The 25,418-nt window shown below is 38.8% G+C and overlaps 4 protein-coding genes across 6 annotated transcripts; all 4 read right to left on the bottom strand.

Moving 5' to 3' along the window:
* Positions 1–425: 425 nt before the first annotated feature.
* LOC114472459 (free fatty acid receptor 3-like) lies at positions 426–2,846 on the bottom strand. Its single transcript, XM_028461718.1, has 2 exons — positions 2,786–2,846; positions 426–1,563 (listed from the first exon to the last, which is right to left on the bottom strand). The coding sequence occupies exon 2, from the start codon at positions 1,530–1,532 to the stop codon at positions 564–566; it is 969 nt and encodes a 322-aa protein (XP_028317519.1). The 5' UTR covers positions 1,533–1,563; positions 2,786–2,846; the 3' UTR covers positions 426–563.
* Positions 2,847–4,197: 1,351 nt separating this feature from the next.
* Positions 4,198–5,481, bottom strand: LOC114472457 (free fatty acid receptor 3). Its single transcript, XM_028461714.1, has one exon. It carries the CDS (start codon positions 5,302–5,304, stop codon positions 4,291–4,293), a length of 1,014 nt encoding a protein of 337 aa, XP_028317515.1. The 5' UTR covers positions 5,305–5,481; the 3' UTR covers positions 4,198–4,290.
* A 1,675-nt stretch (positions 5,482–7,156) lies between these two features.
* Positions 7,157–14,563, bottom strand: tekt2 (tektin 2 (testicular)). Its single transcript, XM_028461713.1, has 10 exons — positions 14,440–14,563; positions 12,164–12,324; positions 11,367–11,492; positions 11,045–11,250; positions 10,827–10,970; positions 10,629–10,743; positions 9,427–9,534; positions 9,204–9,347; positions 9,045–9,124; positions 7,157–7,383 (listed from the first exon to the last, which is right to left on the bottom strand). The coding sequence occupies exons 2-10, from the start codon at positions 12,320–12,322 to the stop codon at positions 7,179–7,181; spliced, it is 1,287 nt and encodes a 428-aa protein (XP_028317514.1). The 5' UTR covers positions 12,323–12,324; positions 14,440–14,563; the 3' UTR covers positions 7,157–7,178.
* Positions 14,564–15,277: 714 nt separating this feature from the next.
* usf2 (upstream transcription factor 2, c-fos interacting) lies at positions 15,278–25,268 on the bottom strand. 3 transcript variants are annotated; one of them, XM_028461715.1, is made up of 11 exons: positions 25,130–25,268; positions 23,805–23,848; positions 22,254–22,363; positions 22,081–22,197; positions 20,997–21,159; positions 19,993–20,080; positions 19,740–19,784; positions 18,445–18,503; positions 17,596–17,687; positions 17,344–17,472; positions 15,278–16,277 (listed from the first exon to the last, which is right to left on the bottom strand). In XM_028461715.1, exons 1-11 carry the CDS (start codon positions 25,165–25,167, stop codon positions 16,188–16,190), a joined length of 975 nt encoding a protein of 324 aa, XP_028317516.1. In that variant the 5' UTR covers positions 25,168–25,268; the 3' UTR covers positions 15,278–16,187. The 3 variants fall into 3 exon arrangements, with proteins under 3 accessions (XP_028317516.1, XP_028317517.1, XP_028317518.1); XM_028461716.1 differs by having other exon boundaries at positions 22,254–22,360; XM_028461717.1 differs by lacking the exon at positions 19,740–19,784.
* Between the last annotated feature and the right edge of the window lie 150 nt (positions 25,269–25,418).

The following is a 25,418-nucleotide window of genomic DNA, read 5'->3' as shown; positions in this document are numbered from 1 at the left end:
AAACGCCTCAATTTTGAAAAAACACTGAAATATCACTAAAATGTTATTACATTTTAAAATCGAAACGTCTGAAATTCCTCATGAAAGCGTGTCACAAAAGCGCCATTGAAACACTTTTTCCACAAACACAGGACACAGAAGAGGAGACCGGGACAATTCTTAGCATTATACTTTATAATTATCACGACCACATTAGGCGTGAAACAACAAAGAAATACAGAGAGTTATAAGGAGGTTTGGAGCACATGTCTTTCTGCAGCGAAGTCTCGCGGGATGAGATTTCAAGGGAGTTACAAGCTCCAAAACCGCCTTCATTGGAAACGTGTTCAAAGTGCAATTATACTTTGTTGACATTTAGAAATATCACTTTTATTTTGTGAAAATCTGTAATGGAAACCCAGCTTCTGATTATGACGGTACTCTTGTTGTTTCGACTGCTTACTGCCAGTCTTCATCTGAGGAGTTCTGCTGATTGCCTTTAATCGTTTCTTTGAAGTTTCACTTGACTTCCATGTACTCTTATTCCTTCTAAAATCTTTAAAGATCAAAGCCGTCGTGTTGAACTACGTTTCATTCTCACGTTCCTTGGGGGAAGTAGCATGTTCCTGGTCTTTCTCTGCCCTGGGGGGCTTCTGTGAAAGAGCTGGTGGAGCTCCACACCTGAGGATGTGCAGCTTGGCCATGATGTTCTTGAAGCAGTGGTTCAGCATGCTGCGCACCGTTGCTGAAGAGAAGTAGAAGATGATTGGGTCCAGGCAGGCATTGAGGGTGCTGGAGAGCAGAGCCACGTTCCTCCACTCCTTACTCTCCTTGTGGACGAAGCCCACCACGTGGGAGATGTTGTACGGCGCGAAGCAGATCATGAACACCATCAGCGTGCCGAGGGCCAGACCGATGGCTCGCAGCCGGCGCCGCCTGCCGATTTTCGGCAGCCGGGACAGGATGAGGATGAAGTTGATGTAGCAGAAGCTGCAGATGAAGCAAGGAACGAGGAAGAGGACGAGGAAGAGCTCGAGACGAACTGGCAGAACGATGCGGAGCTCGTTTTCTGTGAAGTTCATGTAGCAGGTAAGCGGAGGTGTTGTGTTCATTTGGGAGTAAGGCATGATGTAGACCATGCTGAGGTTCAGAGAGGTAACTATCCAGATGCTGACGCTGGCCATCACGGCGTAGCGAGGCCTGCGGCACAGGGAGTACCTGAAGGGGAAGGCCACGCCCAGATAACGCTCCACGCTCACAGCAGTGAGGATCAGCGTGCTGTTGTAGATGGTGACGTAGAAGACAAAGCTGGTGAGAGGACACAGGGTGTAGGGAAGCCTCCAGGTCCCACCATCGAACGCCTCCTTCATTTTGAAGGGCAGAAAAGCCAGGAAGATGAGGTCTGAGATGGTGAGGTTGAGAAGCAGGATGTCGATGGGCATCGCTTTCCGATGCACTTTGCGACAGAAGGTGCAGAAGGCCAGGATGTTGGCGGGGACACCCATCAGGAAGGTGAGGATGTAAACAGACAGCAGCAGCTGGTTGAGGAGCATAGCGGCCTTGGAAGAAACACTCTTAAAGAGACTGGAAAGAAGAAGAAACCGTTTAGAGTTCAGACCTAGTCACGTTAGACACCTGTGGTCTGGATTATTTAGCTAATGTAGGAAACGTGGATCTAAGAGATTTGGTGATAATGTATGCACCGTGCAAGCATCCTCCTTAGATCTCAGGTTTCTCAGATCTATGGACACAGGTCAGATAGTGGAGCCCAGAGATTACAGTAAACATGGTGATGCTGCTTTTAGTTGCTATGCTGCAAAGAAGTAGAACAAACTGCAGCAGAGCTAAAGTCGGCATCACATGTGAACATTTTTCACTCTTTTTCTCTGCTGCGTTTGATTGAGTGGGAGATTTTAGTCATGTTGTTGATTTAATATTTTTACTGCTGATTTTAATGTTCTTATTGATTTTTAAGCTGTTGAATGTTTTTTGTTGCACTTTTTGTGCCTAATAGATATTCCTAAAATGGATCTACAAAACCCTGGATGCAACTGACTGACTTTCCTTTTAAACTTTAAGGATTTCAGGTCATTTTCAGTAGTTCTTCTTCTAAAGTCCTCCGTTGGTTATTTAGTAATAAAAATAACACACTAGATGGCTTTATGACCATTGTTTTCTGAATGTCCACCTCTTTTATCATATTTCTTATTTCAACTTCTTGGTTGCTGGTAGATGTTTCTAGCCTGACTGAAGACTTCAGAAAAACCAGGAACAAGTGTTTCCAACATACATTGTTGAAGAATTCAAGCTAATTTGCTTCTGCAACCCGTTAACAATCCTAACAAACACTTACTGTAATTATGGTTAAGGTTAGGCATTTCATAAATAGAAATAGAAAAGTAGAAGAAAACTGGCATTTCATCAATTGGGATCTTATCTCTGCTGTTTTAACTTGGTTCTTCCAAATTAACATAGATTAAATATAGTTGTTAATACCAATAACAACAATATTCACAGTAGTAAGTATGAGAATAAATAAATACAAATAAATGGAAACAATTTACACAGATTATAATAAATCTGCAATTTAAACAAATTATAATAAATCTGCACTTTTATAAACCCTGAAAAAGAAATAAGGTCATCTTTCAATTTAAATGTGAACAGGTTTGTTATAAAATGTAAAAAGAAAAAAACACCACGGAAAAAGTTTAAACATGACTTTCTCAGAAATACTTCACTGTTTACAAAATTAGAAAGCATGAATTCAGTGTTTTTCAGGCGTTTCTAAATGAGTTAAACTCACCTACGTCCGATTTGCCATCACCGTGTGCGATTCTCGTCAAAGTCGACCGTGTCATCAGTCGCGCTCTGATTCTGCACATCTACAGTCTCACCTTCTGTTGTGGAAATTTAATTATCTTCCTCACACACTCCTCGTCCCCGTCACTCCTCAAATATCATCTCCCGGCAACCGCCTACTCCGAGGTGATGATCACAATACGCGTTAAATACATTTAAGTGTGAAAGGCCACGCCAGGAAGTAACACTTCAGTCTGTGTTTGGTCATAAGAGCTTTATAGAAACCCACAGAGAACTGGAGAGTGATATTATTATTTTATTCTGTCATCCACTATACATGCTTATCATGATCAGAATATTTGAAATTTTATTTGAAATTTATTTGAGGAAAACCCCTTGAGATGTAGCATCTCGTTTTGGAGATTAGTATTAGCTTTCTTCAGCATATACTTTGTTTCTTGAATATTACAGGAAGCTTCGTGAGTCTTCGTCTCTCTCTCGTTTGGCCAACCAACGTTGCCACTTTTATACCTTCTTTACTCACTAGAGGGCACTGTAAAGTATTTTGAAAGCAGCAGTTTTAGCCGATCACTTGATACCTGAATAAATGCCATGAATACAATTTATTTATTCATTTATTTATTTTTAATTATGCCAGAGTTGGTCCTTCATAATTATGTACTTGAATGTAGGACAAGGGCTTCATGGACCAAATATATTTCAAGTAAAAATGAAAAATCTGTCATTTTTCTGAAGAAAAAAAAAGCAATTTCTCTATTGTTCAACACTTCCCCAGGAAAAGTCAACTTTTTTGTGATTTCACTTGTGACATCACAAATGTAGAAAATTTGAAACGGAGCAATTTTCTCTGTGTTATTAGACTTACACAGACCACAAACAAATGACTGAATGGGTTTATTTCAAATTTTGTTTGCTGGTGGACAGTCAAGTTACCTCGTATGTGATTTAAAAAAAAAAAAAAACTGCAAAAGTGGATTTTTCATAATACGTATGTCCCCTTTAAGTTTAGACTTTGAGAAACATCCATTTTCTATTTTTTTAGCCAATACTTTAGGAAAATGTGTAAAACTGGCTCTACAGCCTGGTTCCAAATTGGTATGAAAATAAGTGAGCGAACAATTCCTCTACTTTATATATATATATATAAAGTAGAGGAATATATATATATATATATATATATATATATATGCACACACACACACACACAGGTGTAGTAATTATACAAGTATTGTGACACTGTCAATGGGATGAATCACCAACTTTGGAGTATTTTAATGATGTCCAAAAGACACTCAGCTGTGAGTGGACCATTCATTGTGAGGTCCTAATGATAGAAAGGACTGGAGCTAGTATAAATACTGGTTCATTGGTTAGGAAGATGGATTCTGGATCCAAACCGAATCTTGTTTCTACATCTTTAAGTGATTTTATACTCGTCTCTTTGGTTTTGTCATGGTAGAAAGTCCTCACATCTCCAGCTTTGCAAAGTCATTCCACGATTACTTTGGTCACCTCGGCCCCTGCTTGGCTCCTCTCCGTCTGCGTGGTAAGAACTCTGACGTTAGCAGTCTTGCTGGTGGGTTTTAATCGAGCTCGGTACACACTCCTCCGGATAAACTGGCTCTGACGTCCACAGATTCTTCCCAGAATGCCTCTGGACGCAGCCGGCGATAGCATCAGCATGACCACCGGCTCCAAGAATACGTTACAGGAGCTCGTCAGCATAGCATAACTCCTCCAGTCCACGTTATCCTTCAACACAAAGCCAACAATGTGGGAGGCATTGTACGGAGCGTAGCACACCACAAACACGGCCAGAGTGGACAGTGCGACGGCCAACACTCTTCTTTTCCCCACCAGGGGCAAATTTGAGTGCCACACTAGGGTGACACACCGCAGTGTGCAGTAGGAGGTCACAATCAGAGGCAGAAGAAACAAAGCGATGGCCATCTCTAGACGAAGAGGAAGCAGCACCTCCAGCTGGGACGCGTTGAAATGCTCGTAGCAGAACGAGGTATCATCTTTGACATGGACGAAGTTAACTCCGCCCTCGGCTTCGAGGCCGATGCCCAGATGCACCAACACCACCGCCCACAAGACGACGCTGACGAAACAGGAGATGCGAGCATTGCGGTATCTCTTATAGAAGATTGGAAAGGCGATGCTGAGGTATCGTCCGACTGTGACGACGGTGATGAAGAGGCAGCTTCCGTAGAGGGACGAAAAGAGGAAGAAGCTGAAAAGGGGGCACATGGGCGCCGGAAGCCTCCAATCCTGAAGTATAGTCTCCAGAGCCTTGACCGGGAGCCAGGCCACAAGGGCCAAGTTGGCCAGGCACAAGTTGAGGGCGTATACCACGTTGGGTGTAGCCCCGTGCTTACGAGCTTTGCGCACGTAGACAAAAAGAACCAGGATGTTGGCGGGAAGGCCCAGCAGAAAAGTGAAGATGTAGACGCAAAGGGCAACACAGTCCTTGACCCTCATCTCTCCTGTTAAGTCCATTAACGGTCCCTCCAACGCAGCGTTTAACACCAGCAAACAAACTGCTTTACTCCTCCAACAAAAAGCACAGTTTGAAAAGCAAATGCTTCCTTTCTGAAGCGTGTATTAAAGCCCGAGAACAGCCGAGGTTCTACGTCCATCGTGATGAGCTTGATTCTGAGGATTTCAGGAAGTGCCTTAGACTGGTGCTAGCAGAGAGGAAGAAAAGGACGGCAGTGACGATGGTGTTAAAGCATGTGGGCATGTAGTGGGCGCGGCACACATTACATCACGACAGAAGAGCGATAAGGAGACGCATCTACTCAAGCAGAAATAGGAGGCATTTAGCAGGCACTAGTTTAGCTTTAATTGCCCTCTCAGTGGAGGGAAACAGACAGGTAGCATCTGGGCCCTTAAGTGCAATGGTTCAGAATAATCCAGCCTGTCAGGAAGCAAAGTCGAGTCCCCTCTACAGCCCAGGCTTTGCAAATGAACTGAAGGGCTGGGGCAGTAAAGCCATAAAGGTGCTGGAGTTGATGGTCCATGCGAGGAGGAGATGGGTTGGGCCTGGGCAGAGGGTGACTTGTTTGTGACAAAAAGACGCTTCTAACAGTTTTATGACGCAGAATGACTTCCCTATTGTGTGTGTGTGTGTGTGTGTGTCGGTGTGCATGTTTGCTAGTGTGAGAGGAAAATGGTGCAGAAAATAATTGATTTGTTGCAGGAGATTTTTATTTGTACATAAAAACAGATAACTGAAGTTTTTTTTTTTTTTTTTTTTTTTTTTTTTACATTAATACAAACCCCCAAACATCAGAATATTGTAGAAGTTTGAATACCACAATGGTTTTGTACAATAAGTGATTTTTGGTTTTATCAAAGGAAACATTTCATACTGTAAGGCTGAATTGAACAAGCTAACTGTTAGCACCATGTAATACCATTTTACATCACAAGGTGGTGTCATGAGTTTATTTTTCATTTAACACTGAAGGCGTAAATGTTTTTTTTGTTTTTGTTTTTTTAAGTTGAGACCCTTATTAGCATCAATTCATGTCTGTTTAATTCAAACTATTAAATAAAAAAGCAACATAAAATCTACTGTTAACTTTAATCAAACCATTAGGTTGAAAACCGCAAACAAAAAGGCTGATAGTAACGCACAAAATAAGACCATTGTGGAAATATATATTTAAGAATAATGAAACGTATTTCATAATAATATTACCTTATTTAACAATTTAATGGCCATATTATATATTTGTCTGTTATTTATCAAAATGGTATTTATTTAGAAATGTTGTTTTCATTTAATTAATTATGACTCTTTTGGGCTTCCATACAATCGAGCGTCACAAGTCTGTTATTCTGGAACACAAACTAGAGGAAAAGTGTGTTTGAAATGTCACAAAGAAAGGCTGCGTTGAATAAAAGTGCAAACAAAAAGGCTGAAGCTAACAAGCTAATTCAAAGGAAAAGTGAGGTTAATTGTTTGGTTGGACTTTAGTTAATGATGTTAATGATTTAATATTTTTAATTATTATTCATAATAACACTTGGAATCTCAAGCTAATATATTCAGCAATAAATGTAATATATTTTACACATAACCATAAATACATATTTTAGTACAAATTCAAGTATTGTAGATTAAAAGTGAGCTGCAAAATACTTGCAGTTGTTTTTGTATGAAAAAAAATCAATTTTAAATAGCCCGACATAACTATAGATTTTATAAATACCTGGTTTATTTTATTTGTCTTATACTACAGTGTGTAACAATATCTATATGTAAATTAGACAGTCAATAGAAAAAAATCAAACAATATTTTTTATTGCTTGAAAACTCAAATAAAAGTCAATCCATGTCAGTCATGATGCATCGTCCCACCTCCTCACTGAGTCAAGAACTGTAGGTTGCTCCGCCCACTGGAGTTGGCAAGCTGGACGCACTGCATCGGGCTTTTATTGCTGCTAAGGTTCTGCGTGAGGCGTTTGCGGGTGTCCATGCTGCGCTGCTCCAGGGACAGAGCTTCCTGTTTCCTGGAGAAATCCTGCAGCATCTGGGAATGATGGCGCATCAACTTCTGCAGAGTGTGTCTGGAAGAATCAACAGGTCAGATATTCACACAGTTAATGACCTCATAAAGTGTGTGTGTGTGTGGGAGATACTTGATCAGTGCTTTATTATTAATTTATTACATATCTGAGAGTATTAAATATAGAAAAGCTGACTTGTTTTCTTCATGATACTAAGCCATCATATTTTACACTTTATCATCGCTCCAAAGCTGAAGAATCAAACTTTGTTTCTAATTCGTGTCAGAAAAATCTTGGAAGCCAACATGAAAATTTCACAGAAAACGACTACACTGCAGTGCGCTCGACTAATGAAGCTCTAATGACTGCGGACATCCAGCGCAGAGTCTGTTTTACCCCGAGTATGTTTGGGCCTTAACACTTGGGAGATCAATGTTACCACGGCAACGATCGGATGCCTTTAATCTCATCAAAACAGTGTGATGTAGAGATTACTCAAGGAAGTGCTCCATTCATGTAACTCAGTTTGTCAAACATGTCGACCTCAACAAGTGCAAATTTAAAGTGTAAGTACACCCTAGAAACACTTTTTCCTGCTGAATACATTCGATTAGAATGAAGTAAAATAACGTAGCTTATTGATCCTAGTCCCACTCTTCACATTTCAATCTGCGTATTTAAATTTAGCTTTTTTAGTTGTAAAGTGTCAGTGACTGCTCTCTATATGTTGAACGCCGCTATTGCAACTACATTTTTCTATTGGCTGAGATTAGATCAGTGACGTCACTAACCTTCACTGTTGGCCCCGCCCCACCTATAAAAGATGGGAGGAGAGACGAGGTTTCCTCCTCTCATGACCCTCAGTGAACATTGATTGACAGCTCCATGTGGAACTGTGCAGCGCTGTGAGTGTGGGGCTGCTGTGACTGGGCGTGTCTTAACTATTCTAGGAGCCACGCCCCTAATCAATGCATTTTTTAATTTTCCCCATAGTGGCAGGTCAGCAACAACCTGTGGGTGTACTGACACTTTGAAGAGTAACTAAGCCCCTGCTTTCTCCTGACCTGCCACTAGGAGGGAAGTAAAAAAAAAATGCTATGATTTTGGGCGGAGCTCCTGGAGCAGTTAAGACACGCCCAGTTTATACTATAAAATCACCAAAGAACAATTTATGCTATGCTAACTATCTACTCATTACTCATTATACCTCCCTATTCACTCTTCTCTCAATCCAACCTACTCGCCACAGATTGTAGAGCCCACAGGTGCTAGTTTTTATAAAAGGGGCGGGGCTAACAGTGCTTGTTTGTGATGCAAGATGGTCCCAAAACATCACACAATCTTGTTCTCAGCCAATAGCAAAAATCAATTGTAATAGCCTGGTTTCAACCCATAGAGGGCAGTCACTCTGACTCTTTCCAACAAAATCTACCAAATTGAAATACTTTAACTAAAATGTGTAGAGTTGGACCAGGATCAATCAATAGTACTACTTTGTACACGAATACCTTTGTATTCAGTAGAAAAATGTAGTTTTGGGGTTTAGTTACTCTTTAAAGTGCTCTTTATTGCACCTGCAGCTTCTAAATCTCCTCTGATTTCCACTAATAAAGGTTATACAGAACAGTCCTTCAGCTGAGTTGTCTTTGTCGTTAGGGTTCAGTAACTCTTTGACTGTTTTTTTAAGTTACTGTTGTGTCTATTTTTTGTGTTTGACTCACTGAGCCTCTGACAGCTTCTTCTTCAGCACCAGGATTGAAGCCTCCAACTGCTGCACCTCATCAACAAGGCCACGTTGCACCTAAAAAACCAACAGTACTCAGATATGATGCTTTTACTCTGTGATCCTCCACCGTGTATCTCATGTGTTGTGTCCACACCTCGTCCCTGCACAGGTCCATGCCGGGCCTGGCCGTGCGTTTCTCCAGCCTGGTGTGAGCCAGCATCAGGGGGAAGGTCTTAGCCTGTAGATCAGCCTCCAGTCCGAGGATGTGGGCTTCCATTTCTGACATTTCGTCCTCAGTCTGCAGATCAATGATAATAACACCTGAATGGAACGTGTTGTAGGTTTGATAGATTATTTGTTGGGTTTTTTCTTCTTACAGTTTTGATCTGCCACTGCAGCTCGTCCCGGGCCTGCTTCTCGTCATGATTACGTTTGCGTAGAGTGAACTCTGTGGCTCTGCACTGGGCTTCCATCTCATTTTGGAGCTGATCACAAGAGCAAAGAAACAAGTCAGTGGATGAAATTCTGCAGAAATGATTATCCTCAAAGGAAAGTATATGTCTGCGGTGTGGATGTTTGAATTTACTCTCTAAGACTTGGTAACCCAAGCACCGTTAACTCAATGAGAAACTGACACATTTTAAAATGTTACTAAAAAACAAGTAAATATTGTTATTTTACAGTGATATGGATTAAATGCTTGGAACCATCAGAGGAAGGGAGGATTCCTTTTTAAACATTTTGCTAATTTAACTTTGAAATTGCTGGCTTAAAACATTTGTAATTTTTTTAATATTTGGTATAGTTGATTTGATCTGATTTGGTATTTTAAAGCTGTTCCGCAGCAGGAAAGTTGGATACAATAATAGACATGTTGATGTGTTTAAATACTAGGGGTGTGCATTGCCATGAATCTGACAAAATGACACAATTCACAACTTGCCAGGCACGATACGATATATTCCGATACTAAACAATATGATATATATCGAGATATTAATAATTACAAATTTCCCTTGTACAAAATGGTATAAAATAGTTGATTTCATTTTTTTTTACACTTGCAAGAACAGGTAAATGGTAACTAACTGTAATTCAAGTACAAATATAAAAAACAAGTGGCATGTTTATCAAACTGTCAAATTACATTTTTCAAAAAAGTTTAACTTTCGCTTCTACAACACATTCTGATTCTGTGGCGTTTTTAAAAAATGAAAATACATACAAATATAAAAGTGCCCAGTATGTTTTATGAAAATAAAGTGCAATCAACTTCCAGCTAAAATGCATTGAGGAGTGATGTGGTTTAACAAGGTCTGATGTGGTTCACTGACACCTAGTGGGTGCTATGCATATGTATGCACAATTGTAATGGTTTTATTGTAAAAAAAAACAAACAAAAAAACCCATAATTAAAAAAGTAAAGACATTTTTTGGATCGAAAATGAGGTGAAACATCACAATATATCGAATAATTTTTTTCTTACACTTTTAGTACATACTGTATAGGTATAGAAGATGAATAGATTGACTGGTTTACTTTATAACTAAAGCTGATGAGGTGTAGATCATCCCATACCTGAGCTCTGCTGAGACTCGTTTCCTCCCGTAATTGCTGAGACTTCTGCATGGCGTTGTGGGCGCACGACACATTAGAATGGCTGAACTCCAGCCACTCCTGTGGAGTGGAAGAGCTGCGACAAAAAAAAGCTTCAAATTACACCAGTTAACAAATTAGAGTGTGCTAAAGTTTAGGTTTGAGCCTTAGATGAATTACCCTGATGGTATACGAGTAGGATTAGGCTTTAAAGAGATGGTCGGAGAAAGAGTTGTAAGTGAGAGGCAGGTCATATCGATATCCAAAGCTTCCATCTTGTTCTGGAGGTCAGAGGTCAGCTGATGTCGAATCTCCTGCAGAACCCTGGACAAACAAGTAACGCGTCATAGGCGATGAAGAGGAGGAAGAAGAGTCTAGTCAGAGTAGCGTTGTCTCACCCCAGCTGCTCCAAAGCCTTGTCGATGTGCTGCTGCAGGACTCCTTGCACTCGTTCAATCAGCACCACCTCCTTCCTCAGCTCCTCGTCCACGGGGTCCACGACGCGTTCCATCCCTCGCCGTCCGTCCCTCAGCGTCAGACACTCAGTGCTCACCTCCAGAGGAGTGACCGTAGCAGCGAGGGCGTGCTCGCTCTGCTCCTTGGACTGTTAAAACACACACAGCAGGTCTAGAGTAAAGCCATTCAAAACTTTTTCAGCTCACGAATGATGTTGGAAAGTTAAGAGTTTAGTAGAGACGTGGAATAATCTGAATACGTCACCAGGGTCAGAGCCTGCATCTCTTCATCCACTTTCTGAGCACAGCTTTCCAAAACCTCTTTCCATCGAGCGAGGTCCCACACGCGCTCCCTCAGCCTTCCAGAGGTGCAGCTTTCATCAAAGGTCGTCTGAGAAGAAACACAGATTAGGTTCTTCTTAACCCAGTGGTCACGTAACCCTCGACTGGCAGTCAACAGTTGAAACGTGTCAGGGTCAAGGTGACAGTTGTCTAAACAAATGATACCTTTACATATTATTCAAAAAGAATTTTGCTGGAGTTATTACACGGAAGTCAAGTAAACATCATCAGCAGATACCTCTGTCAAAGACAGGCAGTTGACAGTCAAAACATGTCACAAGAACAAGGTGGATTTCCTGAGTAACAGTTGTCTGATTAAATGAAACCTAAACGTATTATTCAAAAAGAATCTTGCTGGAATTATTACACGGAAGTCAAGAAAACATCAAAGCAATCAGCAGATGCCTCTGACGAAGACTGGCAGTTGACATGTGGATTTCCAGAGTAACAGTTGTCTGAATAAATGATAAGTGAATATATTATAATAAAGAAAAAAGACAAAAAGAAAGAATCTTGCTGGAATTATTACGTGGAAGTGAAGGAAACAGCAAAGCAATCAGCAGACACCTCTGATGAAGACTGACAGTTGACAGTCAAAACATAAATGAATAAATGAAACCTTGCATTGTTATTCAAAAGGAAGACAAAATGAATCTTGGTGGAATTACTAAACCTTGGGGACTGCTGACAGTTTAGGTTTCTTCACTAACAGGAATGTACCTGACATTCGATTTTGTTGCGTTGACACTTCCCTTCCTGTCTGACTGTAGTGGAGACCTGCTGCTCATGTTGAGCTGTGGTTGACAGCTGCTGGTTGTTTCTGTTCCACTCTGGGACGTTGTGGCAAAGGCCAGGCTTTGAGAATGAACTAGACTTCATGTCTGTGAGAGACAAAAAACATAGTTAATCCCATTTATTTGTTGAATAGTGCTTTGTGTTGGTCGGATGCACAGGCTGTAAAATCACTAAGTTTATCATTTTACCAGTTGTTAGAGTTACTATATCGTTACGACGGAGCAAGTATTTATTCCTACTTATTGTTTCCCGAGGTTTTATTGGGCTTTGTTTGCCAGAACACATTAGTCCAGTTTTAAAGTCTTTACACTGGCTGCCAGTCAGCCTCAGAATAGACTGTAAAGTTCTGCTGCTGGTTATAAATGTGAATGGGTTTGGTCCAGAATACATCAGTGAGATGTTAGTCAGGTCTGAACCCAGCAGGTCTACAGTATGGACACAGGTCAGATAGTGGAGCCCAGAGCTCACAGTAACCATGGTGATGCTGCTTTTAGTTGTTATGCTGCAAAGAAGTGGAACAAACTGCCAGCAGAGCTGAAGTCAGCATCACATGTGAACATTTTTAAATCAAAGTTAAAGGCACTTTTTTTCTCTACTGTATATGATTGAGAGAGAGATTTTAAGTCGTGTTGTTGTTTGTTGATGATTTTAAATGTTTTTACTGATGATTAAAAAAAATAAATAAGAATATCTGCCGACTTTTGTGTTTTTATTGATTTCAAGCTGTTGAATATTTTCTATTGCTCTTTTATGTACAGTATGTAAATCACATTGAGTTGCCTTGTGTATGAAATGCGCTGTACAAATAAATTGCCTTGCCAGAGATTAGTTCCTACATGTTCCACCAGGCGGCAGCACTGCTCGGAAACGCTTGAAAACCATTTTATTTTCTTTTTAAAATGAAATCATAGTACGTTAGGAGGTTATTCACAACAACGTATGATAATAGCAACATCATAATTAAAAAAATGCATCCAATTTTCATCTTCCTACACTCTGCTTGTTGCTCAGAATTGCCTAATGATATTATCTGAAATTGTCTGGCCCGACCATTGCTGCGCAGCAACTATAATTGTATATTGTAGTGTTTGATTTGTGGTTCACTGACAAACCTGATTAACAGGAACAAGTGGGTCTGAAGATGGATGATTTGTGGTTGGCATTGATCAACATTGTGCCTGAAGATTAAAGTTTACCTAACGCATATTTACAAGTTTATAATTATTATTTTCTTATTGTGCATAGCTCCTGTTATGAGCGTATATGTACAATTTAAGAGGTAACTTAAAAAATAAAAAAGAAGTTAAATTACAACTTTTTCTCTTAAAAAAACAGTGTTACATTTTTTTTTTTTTTTTTTAAGGAAAACTTTGAAAGAGGAAAAGTAACCATGCTTTTATATGACGTTTACTGGACATACTTACTCTGGCTTTGACCTTTTCAACTCAACGAGAATATGAAAAAATAAAAACGAACTGTAACAATCTGGTGTGCAGCAGTGGATCATATTTTTTTATTCCAACCACCCCCTGCTATATACGTCATTTTATCATTTTATTATCGTGACACAATATATCGTCCCACCCTCGGTTCCTAACATTACTTTTTTAACGGAAACGCAAATAATTATAATCAGTGATGAAACATGAAGAAACGGTGCAAGAAAATTATGTAGTGTAAAACATGCAATAATAGAACAAGCCCCAGTCATGCAGCTGTCTTTAATTATTATTATTATCATGTTTAGGTATTTAAAAAAAAAAAAAAAACTGTATAAATAAAGGTAAGAGAAAACAACAAACTATTTTCTATATGCTCTGTGATGTTTTCTTCAGTCTGCTATAAAATAACAAAGATTATCATTACATTTATGTTGCCGATAAGTCAAAATGATGATTTATTCATGCATTTTCACCGTTAAAAATAATATGTTGTGGTTATAGATTAGTTTTGGAATTAACTGTAGCTGAATTTTAGTTGATTTAGTTTCAATATTTTTAGGCTAGATTTCAGTAACGATTTAACGCTATTAAAAACCGAATCGATGTTTGTTTGGCTTAAAATATAAGAAGGCAAGGCTCGCGTTTTTGATACGATCGTACGTCGGTTAGTAAAAAAAAAAAAAAAAAATTAAGCTAAAACTTTAAACATCTTTATTAGAATATCACACATTTTTTTAAGTTTTAACACATTTTACTCACCGAAACTGTTGAAAACACGTCTTCTTCGGCCGCTGACAACGTCGTGACTGTGAAGTCTGTTTACACTGGCAACTGTCTCCTAGCAACGGACATTCGAGCAACGTCTATAGCGTCCGACGGAAACATGACATCAATATAAAGACCAACTAAAAACAAAAACTAGAAAAATATACAAATAAAATTTTAACAATATAATTACTTTAGTAATGGTTTTTTTTTTTTTAAATACCAATTTATTTGAGATATTTTCTTTAAACCATTCGGTTTTCTATTGACACAATATTTAACATCGAATTTATTTAAAGTTGGACAATGTCTGTTCCCAATTATTGATCTGGTTAAAAAAATGTAAATCAATAATAATAAAAAAGATCACCCTAGTTTGCTTTGTCATTATTTTAGGTAATCTGTTCCTTGTTTTTGTTGCTTAGGTTTGCAAGTTTATCGAAACGATACTCGGTATCTGTCAATCAATACTCAAATGTACCAATTTTCAGTAATTTTGTTGTAATAAATGGTAATTAAATCTCAAAATGTTCCAATCAACCATATTTATTTCTTAATAACTTTACCTACAACTACCTACCTATAATGCACAAATTGAAAAGCAGCTCTACGTAATATTGATCTGTAATCCTTTTTTCTTTCACTAAATATTAAATTAGGGAGCTATGGTTGATTCAACATAAATGGCCTTAAAATGTCAGTTTATTTAATATTATATTTTTTTTGATATTGTTAAAATCTATGTACAGTATTTTAAATTATGAGTTTTTAAATCACACGTCAATCCAAACATGTAAAAGCTGCTTTAATTATCAAAGGAAACCAGTCCATGTGTATAAACACTTTTGTTTTATTGTAGTCAGAATCAATCATGCCAGTGGTTATATTTCGTTGCCATGGTGACGTTCAGACTCGATGCTGGTTGGTTAAAACTTTCCATCACTCGTAATGATTCTGTAGCAATAGTTTCCTATGAAACTCATGATAAAACTGCAGCTTAGTAGGAACTCCACCCTCACACATCCACCAGTGGGCAAAATCCTCTCCTTTATAACATCATTTAATGCCCAAAAGGGATCAGTCACAGGTGGAAACCTTTCAGTCAATTCTGTACATTGCACCTTAAAATTGTTGCTAGTTTTCTACATTTTTTAGGGTCTCTGTGGAGTCTGGGAACCCCTTACCTTACCAGCGCACTCTCCCAGTTACCTGAGCTATGTGAACACCTCGACTCTGCAGCAGGTTTCTTATTAAGGCTCCAAACAAAACAAAACAAAACTCCTCTCACTCTAAAAAAAAAAAAAAAAGTGTTTCTGCTGCTGAACTGCTTGAAGTTTTGAGTGTCCAAAAAACAAACACGTCAACTAGGTGCAAAGCTCAGCAGTAAAAAGGAATCCTTCGTGAGTGTGATGAGTGTGTTTTCATATTTTATGCACGTGTATGACTTTCTTTAACACAAATAAATTAAATAAAAACAGGGACAAACACGGCACACACCGACGACACAAACAGGATGGAGAGGGAGACGAGAGTAAAGGATTTTTTTTTTTAAAAAAGCTACTTCAAAAACAAAATGATTGTTCAGTTAACGGAGTGTTGGGCTGAGGAGACGCCGTCACAAGTCAAGTGTGTGGGTGTGTCTCTGTGACCCGGTTTTTGTAGAAACAGTCTCTGTTTTTCCAGTCTTTTGTTTTTTGTCCTTGCTCAAGTCGAGGTGTGTGTGTGTGTGTGTGCCCAGTCCGTCACTGAGGCGTGGAGTCTCCGTTGATCTCTACTCCGTGTTGCTGAAGTTGTGCTCGAAGCAGCGCGTTGTCATTCTTTAGTTCTTCAATCTGAGACCAACACAAAACACATTTGACACTAAGTTCCAGCTTGAAACGTTAACATTACAGCATCCATTACAGTGCAGTTACATGTAGATTTGAACATCCAGGATCAGCTTCATTTAAAATTAAAAAAAGTCAGAAAAACATGAACCACATAAATCACAATAAAGGTTTGATTCCAGATATCTGTCTCTCCAAAATCACACATTTAATAAAACTCCCCAACATGTGCATAGGCTGGCAATCGTTACATTATTTTATGCAAAAACTTTCTCATAAATCCCTGCATTTTTCTCAAAGTACTGTGCGATTTCCATTTTTAGGAAAATTGTTTGGAAATTCATACTGATACTTGTGCGAATGTGCTTTACACTTTAGGTAGTGTAAGAAAAACTCGATTCGGCCATACAGTATATTGCAATATAAAAAAATAAAATAATTTTTTTTAATCATGTTTTAAAAAAAAAAAAAACTTTCATTTATGTATGTGGTTACTACTAAAAAAAAAACCAAAAACATAACAGTATCAGAATCTGTTGTAGAAGCGAGAGTTAAATTTTTTTTTTTTTTTAAATGTCTTGACAGTTTAATAAACCACTTCTTTGTGACAACGGTACTTGAATTACAGTTATTTACTTGTTTTTTTGCAAGTTGAAAAATAAATAAATAGTATTTCATACCACTTTGTACTTGTAAGAGAGAAATTTGTCATTAATATCACGATATATTGCGATGTCTCTCGTATTGTTTAGTAACAGGATATATCGTATCATGACATGCAAATCGTGAATTGTGTTGTTAGATTCATAACAATGCACACCCCTAATAGTAGGGGATCAATGTGTTCAAATTAATGTGGATTTGTCTTGTCGGGCCCATTACAGATCAAAGTGGGGACCCTGAAAGGAAAGGACACCTCTGCTGTACTGATTCCGAGGAGGAAAAATCCACCAGGGTTGTGTGTGACTAATCAACGCTGTGGCATCTCCACCAGCCTGTGAAGGACGTATGCAGATTGCAATTCCTCATTTTTGTTTTGGTCCTTTCAGAATAAAGCGTCTGAGAAGCCGACCTGTTGTCTGAGCAGCTCGTTGTCCATCTTCACTCTCTCCACCTCCTTGTAACTGTCCTGCAGCCGCTGGTTGCTCTGACGAAGCTCCCGGATGTAGTCGCAGGCTTTGGAGAGGATTCCTCCTTTACTCTGAGGAACGAATACATCAGGTAAACAACAACATCATCAACACTGATGTGTCACTGATGCAGGAAGTGCTTTGATCTCTGTTTAAATATGCAGAAAAATAAAGTCCAACGTGTGTTTACTCACTGCTCCAGTTCTGCTGTCCACGCTGCAGTCGGGGATGATTTTCGACAGCGTAACGATCCAGTTGTTGATCTTGTCTCGTCGTCTTCTCTCCACTGCAAAGAAGCAGAAACACTTTTAGAAAAATAGAACACACACACACACACTTTCAGCACCGATTTAGAGAGAAATGTGGATTTACTGCATAATTATATACCAGGGTTCTGCAAACTTTACTTTCAATGGAGCCGTTTTGCCTCATCTCACCTGGATTAAAGTCCTTCCGGAGCCGAAAAGAAAAAAACCTTCTCAATGAAGACAATACAGTGTATAAAATTCTACACAGTTAAAATATTATCCAATAATTTAATGAGTTAATGGATTTGAAGGGCTACAAAAAAATAACACATGATCATGTTGGTCAACACGTTACTTGCTAATTTCTTGTAACACAAAGCATGCATATTAAGGCAGCATGTTGGCAATTAAATACATCTTTTCCCACACAAATAAAATCTCTATTTTCTTCCAAATTAGTCTTTTTGTTAGTTTAATTATCTTACCAGGGATTTAAAACTTAAGGTTAGCCACAGCTGCACGAACAGTTGATGGTAAGTAGATGTTGTAGGAGGTGAAGTAGGAAGGTGACAGAGTTATTGCACAATGTGATTTATTTTTAGGTTAGCCAATTGTTTTATCATCATTTTATTTGACGTTAATGTCATTAATCATCAACACCCTCTGCTAGAAATAACAATTCATTATTTAATTATTTTTTTTAAAGCTACAAAGAGCCATTGCAAAAGAGTCAAAGAGCCACATGAGGCTCCAGAGCCGCAGGTTGCAGACCCGTTATATACAGTATAGTTTCACCTTCATTGTGTTGGGCTCGCCGCCGTTCGTCCCTCGGTGCTCGTGGACCGTCCACTTTCCTGCAAAGACAAAGAGACAAAGAGAGAAAAAAAAACAGGTTTGGGATGTGCATGGATGTACATTAACCAGTTTACTGAAATTTTCATATCAAAGGTAACTGTTGAGTCACATAATGATAAAATTAGGCTGTCTAACCCAGTCTGAGCACAGAAACAACTATTCACTATTTAATTCCCCTCCCCAGGGTGTAGGACAGGGGTGTCAAACTCATTTTAGTTCACGGGCCACATATCAGTAACTTTGCGACCAAATTTGCCAGAATTCTGTGGGATCATTTGCAAGAATTTTCCAAGTTAAAAAATAATAATATTGATTTAATATTATTGTAAATAATGTAGTTTTGCAACCCTGATTGTATTTTTTTTTATTTTCAACTTGTACAGTCATTTAAAAAAACTCCTGTTTTGACTGTATTTTTAACTTTGAACAAAATCTATCTGTGGGCCGGACTAGATGCTCTGGTGGGCTGGACTTGGCCCGCGAGCCTTGAGTTTGACAAATGTGGTGTAGGACATCTTTACAATTGAATAATAGAAAAATTGGAGAGAAAAGCTCAAATTTGTACATTATATATAATTAGCATCCATCGAATGCTAGACTTTTTTTTTTAATTACATCAATAAAGTTTGGAGTGGGAATAATTTAATAATAAAAGAAAAACATTAAAGTATTTAACAAATAACCAAAAATAATTATTTAAAAAAAAACAAATAATTTTCCCATTTGTTTTTGGGTTTAAAAAAGAAAGAATACAATTTAACTAAATGTCAGATTAATAAATAAATCTTACTACGAAATTACCAGAAGATTTTATAAAAGATCCCAAAAAAAATTACGATTAATTAGAATCATGAAATAATGTTTTAAAAGAGTAGCGTTTCCTTTTAAATGACAATGTTTGCGTTCAACTCGTGCGACACACACGGATTATGCTGAACACCTGTGGTGCAAACACTGAACAATAATAAAACATTTCTTCTCTCCATATTTGCAGGGTCACATTTGGCCCGTGGACCACATGTTTGACACCCCTGGAAATGACTGAAGTGTCACACAGTGTGTTGTGTGTGTGTTTGATCTCAGAGGCTCAGTTTGTGGACAATAAAGACAAAGAAGCACTTGGAGGGACACAGCGCTCCGAGTGTTTTTACAGAGGCGCGGCACATGGGGGATGGCGACCGTCCTTCTCTACAACACATGACGATGACGAAGGTGAGTGTGGAAGATCATCTCACCAGTTGGAGCCGCCATGCTGCAACATCTCGCTTTCACCGAGGTCTCTGAGGGCGGCAGGTAAGCAGGACAGAGTGCGGATGGATGGTTTAAAGCACAGATTTGAAAAGGTTGTATGTTTGTTTACTTTACACACACGCACAGAGTGACACACAGTCCAAGGATGGGAGGATGTGGAGCCCAGGAGTGGAGTGAGAACATGAGGAACAGAGCGTAGCTGGCTTTGGTTTTTTCACTCGTGTGTGTGACACTCACTGTGTGTAGCTGTGTGAGCGAGGAGCGATGCTCCGCGGCGTGGCCGTCTGCAGAACCTCAGGAGGACTCATCATCACGTAGAACTGACCTGAGAACAGCAGCACAAACATGCGTCGCCATCCTGTGATCGTGCTTTGTTTAGAGCAGGGGTTCTCAACCTTGGGGTCAGGACCAAGAATATTTTCTGAACAATTTGAGCCCATTTTTGCTTATTTTTACCCTTTTTCTGCAACTACACCAAGCTTGTCATATTTTAACCTATTTTCATCACTTTTTCTTGCCATATTTCTGCTCCTTTTAATGCATTTTTGCAACATTTCTCCCATTTCCGCCACTTCTCCATCAAATTTCAACACCTTTTCTGCACATTTTTTCCACTTTCAAGACATTTTCGGCACTTATAAACCCTTTCCACCACTTTTCTACCTAATGTCACACATGTTGACCCATTATTGTCACTTTTAATCTCTTTTCACCATATTTCATGCTTATTTTTGACAATTTAACCACATTCCCAGTTTGTCATGCCCATTATTTGCCAGTTTAAACTAATTGTTCCAATATTGACACTTTTAACCCTTTTTCTGTCTGTTTTTGGTCACTCTAATTTGCAACTTTAAACCAATAATCCCAATTCACCACCTTTTTACCCATTTTATTTTTGATTAAAAGAAGGATTTACATCTTTAAGATGACTATATACTATGGCACACATAATACTAAACTTCCTGTATAACAGTGGATATTATTGAGATGAATAAATAAATGTGGTTATCACAGATTCATAGAACAATGGACCATCATTTTGCTGACTTTATGGATGGACCCCAAAAATCTCTTCCCTTTATTCCCCCTTATAGATGGTCCTGTCTCCATATGTTCAATGTTCATGTCTGTGTTCAGCTACAGTGGGGGCCCCTGGTTTCTGGAATCTTTAGTTTGGGGGTCGCAGGCTGAAAAGGTTGAGAACCCCTGCTTTAGAGGACGGTGGAGTCCTCTCTCACCTCCTGCCTGTGCGATGGTTGGCTCGGTGGCGGCCTGCACCGACACAGCTGTGGCTGTTCCGTCGCTGACGGTGGCGGCTGGAAAATAGGCGAAGCGCGTCTCCCCCCCTACGGTGTCTCCACCGGGACTGCTGCCATTACTGAAAGGGTTTTGGATGACAGCCTGCGGGAGGGCGGAGTTTAGGCAGAGGTCAGAGAGAGGAAAAAGAAGAAGGAAAAGCCTCTGCTGCAACTACGACAAATTAGTTCTTCAAACTTCGTTGTTTTTTTCTTGACACTCTAATTATTATCAGTGGGGAAACAGTTATGGAATGCAAGCTCAAGCTTGATCACCCTGTAGCTGGCCACCTTTGATGAGGGTGTCTAGTGTGTAAAAGGCTGAAACACCTCCTGATTCAAATGATTACTACTGATGATGCGTCCCCAAAATGTATATCCTTCCCATATCTGGGACACAGCTTCTACGCCACTCTCAAATACCATGTGTCATAAACTGACACATAGATATAGTTAACAGTTATTAAAATATGTTACCTGTCAGTTCTCTTGAGGATAATTTTACCATTAAACATTTTAAATCTAGGGGTAAATTGACAGAAAAAAGGCTCAGACGCCCACACCAAAAATATAATACCAATATTTTCATGGATGCGGAAGCCTAACAAGGTCAGTTTGTGTATTTTACAGTTGACTTAAGACATTAGTCAAAATAAAAATCATAAAAGATGCTAACAGAAAGCTAACGCAAAAGGATGGTTGTTTTATTAGGTTATTTATTTCAGACTCAGTAATTGTTATTTGTAATTTTAACTTTTATTATTGAGAAAGTATTTGCAATTGAGTTTCAGAAGAAAATTATTAAAATTTTAATTGGAAAAAATGTCACCATAATCAGGATTGAGTTGTAATTGTACTTGGATAATTGTAATTGAAAAATATAATTGACCCCAACTCTGGTTGTAACACTGGCTCACTTTGATATTTTGATTAAGATCTAAGCGTTACAGTGTGTTTGTTACTAATTAATTCACGTTATTGTTTGATAAGACAAGCTGAAGCACAATCCACTGCCGTGTTTCCTCACCTGAGTCACAGCCTGAGAGGCTCCGGCAAACGACGCGGCAGAGACGACGCTAACGGCTCCCGTCCCGTCCGCCGCCTCCAGAGCGTCATCAGTCACCTGGACAACTCGATAGGTCACCTGACCAGAGAGCACATTGGTACCTGGTGGGGACTGCGTGTATGTTCAGTTCTCACCTGTCCACCGCTGTTCTCTGTGCGGAATTGATACTGGACATTATGGTCAGTGAACGTAGCCTGTGGGACGCCAGCAATGGTCACAGCAGTCTGCTCCTCCCCCTCTCCTGCTACACACACACCTATGTTAGTTACTGGATCAACACTAGACTAGATCAAATTAGACTGGATTAGAGTTGTTAAGATTAGACAAGACATGACAAGACAAGAAAAGACTTTTTAACATAAGACAGGATAAGACTACATAGGATAAGACAAGATGAGACTAGTTAAGATAACAGGAGATAAAACAGACTAGACTAGACTACTAGACAAGAAAAGACTAGTTAAGATAAGACAACTAAACTACTACACAAGATATGACGAGACTAGATTAGACTAGTTAAAATAAGAAAATAAGAGACTAGACTACTAGACAAGAAAAGACTAGTTAAGATAAGACATATTAAGATAAGACATATTAAGATAAGACAACTAAACTACTACACAAGATATGACGAGACTAGATTAGACTAGTTAAAATAAGAAAATAAAACAGACTAGTTAAGATAAGACAACTAAACTACCAGACAAGATGCGACGAGACTAGATTAGACTAGTTAAGACGAGACAAAACGAGAAAAGACAAGTAGACAAGAGAAAAATAGTTAAGATGAGACGAAATGAGACTAATTAGAACATGACTAGATGACAAGACAAGAAAAGACTAGTTAAGATAAGATGAGACAAGACGAGAAAAGACAAGTAGACAAGAGAAAAATAGTTAAGATGAGGTGAGACTAATTAGAACATGACTAGACAAGAAAAGACTAGTTAAAATAAGACGAGACAAGACTAGTTAAGATGAAACAAGACTAGTTAAGACTAGACTAGTTCACACTAGCTGAAAAGAGACTAGATAAGATAAGGTGTGATAATGTAAGATTAGGATAGTTATGACAAGACTAGTTAAGAAAAGACTGGCTGAGATAAGACTGTACAAGACTAGATCAAACAAAGGGTATTTTAAAAAACTAGTTATTGATAAGACTAGTTGAAATAAGACTAGATAAGATGGTACAAGTTTAGATAAGACAAGATAAGATAATGCATTTGACTAGGTATAAGACTAATACGAGTTATGATAGGATAAAAAATAAGTCTAGTTAAGTTTAGATAGATAAGACTAACCATCCATTTCTTATCAAACCCTATTTGCTCCTTTTCAGGGTCGCGGGGTAGATAAGACTAGTTAACTTTGAAAAAGGCTAGTAAAGATAAAAATAGTTGAAATAAGACTAGTTACAGACAAATTCCTCATATATGTAAATGTACTTGGCAATAAAATGTGACTCTGATTAAGATGAGACAACGTAAAACTAGATTTGATAAGTCTTTAGCAGATAAAACATAGATATATAATCAAAATATTTACCGCAGTGAAACAAAAAGGAGAAGAGTACGAGCAGAATGAGCAAATCAATAAAACCAGGAGAGAAGCTTAATAATAAATATCCAACGATGAATCCAGGTCATGCACAGTTTCACTTTCTATCTGTGATGGAGGCTCACCTTCTGCTAGCTGCACCACCTCCTCCGTTTCCTGTTTATCGTGACTGAAACACACAAAAACACTTTGATTCACACACACAACAAACTATTGGTGTTTATTTGTTGTGTGCAATGAGAATACAAGGTTTGTGATGCACACAAAAACATTTTAAAATAAGATTAGTTTAACTTCTGTATGTGTTGCTTTCATCTCTTTTAGTAAGCCATTATATTTATTTCAGGTTTTGTTTACTCAGGCTCATGAAATACATTGTATTTCATACTATTTTGTACTTGTAAAAGTGAAATTAGTAATTATTGATATCGCAATGTATATCGTATTATTTAGTATTGGGATATATCGCATAGTGGCATGGAAATTATGAATCGTACAGCTTTGTCAGATTCATGGCAATGCACATCCCTAGAATCTAGATATAATTAGTTAAGTAATGGATACATTACGATATAATTCTTTTAATTTCATCCTAACTTTGCCAGCATGAAATGACACCTTTTTTTCAGGCAGTTCAGTACCACACTTTTAAAAAAGTAGCCTTAATCTAATTGTAGGGCTGGGCAATACGGACCAAAGCTCATATCTGATATTTTTTTCTCAAAATGGCGATGCACAAATTAAATCTCAATAATTTTAATTCAATAAAGTTTTAGCAGAAAGACAATTCTGGGTTAAATTTGCTGATGCAAAACGCCACACAGACACATTTAAAAAACAAACAGCTGCACAGTATGTGCCACTTTTGCTTTTTCTCCTCTAAGGGACAGCACGTGTGAGTGAGTTCTGTAGTGTGGCTTGTTTAGTGGTAGATCTGGGTTAGAACCACTCAGTAATCCATCAAACTGTGCTTTCAATGCTGTTCTGAGAAATAGCAAATAAAGCAACTCCTAAAACAAGTATTTTCATACAAAATTAGCTATAAAAACTATGTATATCAATATAGGCAATATTGTAAATTTCGATATCGCCAAAATAAAAAAAATTGATACATCTTGAATATCGATATATCGCCCAGCACTACCTAATTAGTTGAGAGAGCTTTAGTTTCTCCATCCTTTAGTACTATTTATCTTTAAGCATGAGGGGAAAGTGCGCCGCCTCTCGGTTGGCCAGAGAACAAACGTCAGGACGTAAATAAAATTAGATTTATTATATTAATCAGGTAATCCATGTTTAAAGTGGGAAAATGAGAGTACTTTGGATAAGGATTAAACCTCGACTGGTCACATGTGCTGCACACAATGAGAAAAACTTTTATTAAAAACTGCAGTTTGGTTCTTAAAGACGGTGGATCTGGGTTTAAATCCCTCTGCTTTGGTGCTCTCACCTGGCCGAGCTGTCCAGACTTTGCTCCAGCATCTCCATAGAGCTCACCTACCCTCACCTCACCTCACTGACCGGCACGGGTTCACCGAGATGATCACGGGGACAAACAACGGGTCATGTGAGGGAGGAAACCCAGGACACGTGAGGCGCACACGGGCCTTTAATGGAGTCCGAGGACGGAGCAGCACGGAGCGGAGCTGCGGAGCTCAGGCGGTCTGAAGCGGGCTTAACGGAGGGTGGACGCCGCGGACGAGTCACGGACAACCGGGGGATTATCAGAATAGAATCCG

The sequence above is a fragment of the Gouania willdenowi genome, chromosome 11 (genome assembly GCF_900634775.1).
Source record: "Gouania willdenowi chromosome 11, fGouWil2.1, whole genome shotgun sequence".
NCBI lineage: Eukaryota > Metazoa > Chordata > Actinopteri > Blenniiformes > Gobiesocidae > Gouania > Gouania willdenowi.
The sequence above is the reverse complement of the archived record's forward strand: the minus strand, read 5'-3'. Positions and strand labels throughout refer to the sequence as shown.

What these genes read in the sequence shown, in the direction of transcription:
- usf2 (XM_028461715.1), bottom strand. Translation starts at nt 25,167, where the DNA reads ATGGAGATGCTGGAGCAAAGTCTGGACAGCTCGGCCAG. An exon ending in CCTCTCAGGCTGTGACTCAG is followed by an intron (nt 21,160 to 22,080) that starts GTGAGGAAACAC and finishes GCCCTCCCGCAG; the next exon opens with GCTGTCATCCAAAACCCTTT. An exon ending in AACCATCGCACAGGCAGGAG is followed by an intron (nt 20,081 to 20,996) that starts GTGAGAGAGGAC and finishes TGCTGTTCTCAG; the next exon opens with GTCAGTTCTACGTGATGATG.
- tekt2 (XM_028461713.1), bottom strand. Translation starts at nt 12,322, where the DNA reads ATGAAGTCTAGTTCATTCTCAAAGCCTGGCCTTTGCCACAACGTCCCA. An exon ending in AGATGCAGGCTCTGACCCTG is followed by an intron (nt 11,251 to 11,366) that starts GTGACGTATTCA and finishes GTGTTTTAACAG; the next exon opens with TCCAAGGAGCAGAGCGAGCA. An exon ending in AAGAAGCTGTCAGAGGCTCA is followed by an intron (nt 7,384 to 9,044) that starts GTGAGTCAAACA and finishes TGATTCTTCCAG; the next exon opens with ACACACTCTGCAGAAGTTGA.
- LOC114472457 (XM_028461714.1), bottom strand. Translation starts at nt 5,304, where the DNA reads ATGGACTTAACAGGAGAGATGAGGGTCAAGGACTGTGTTGCCCTTTGC.
- LOC114472459 (XM_028461718.1), bottom strand. Translation starts at nt 1,532, where the DNA reads ATGCTCCTCAACCAGCTGCTGCTGTCTGTTTACATCCTCACCTTCCTG.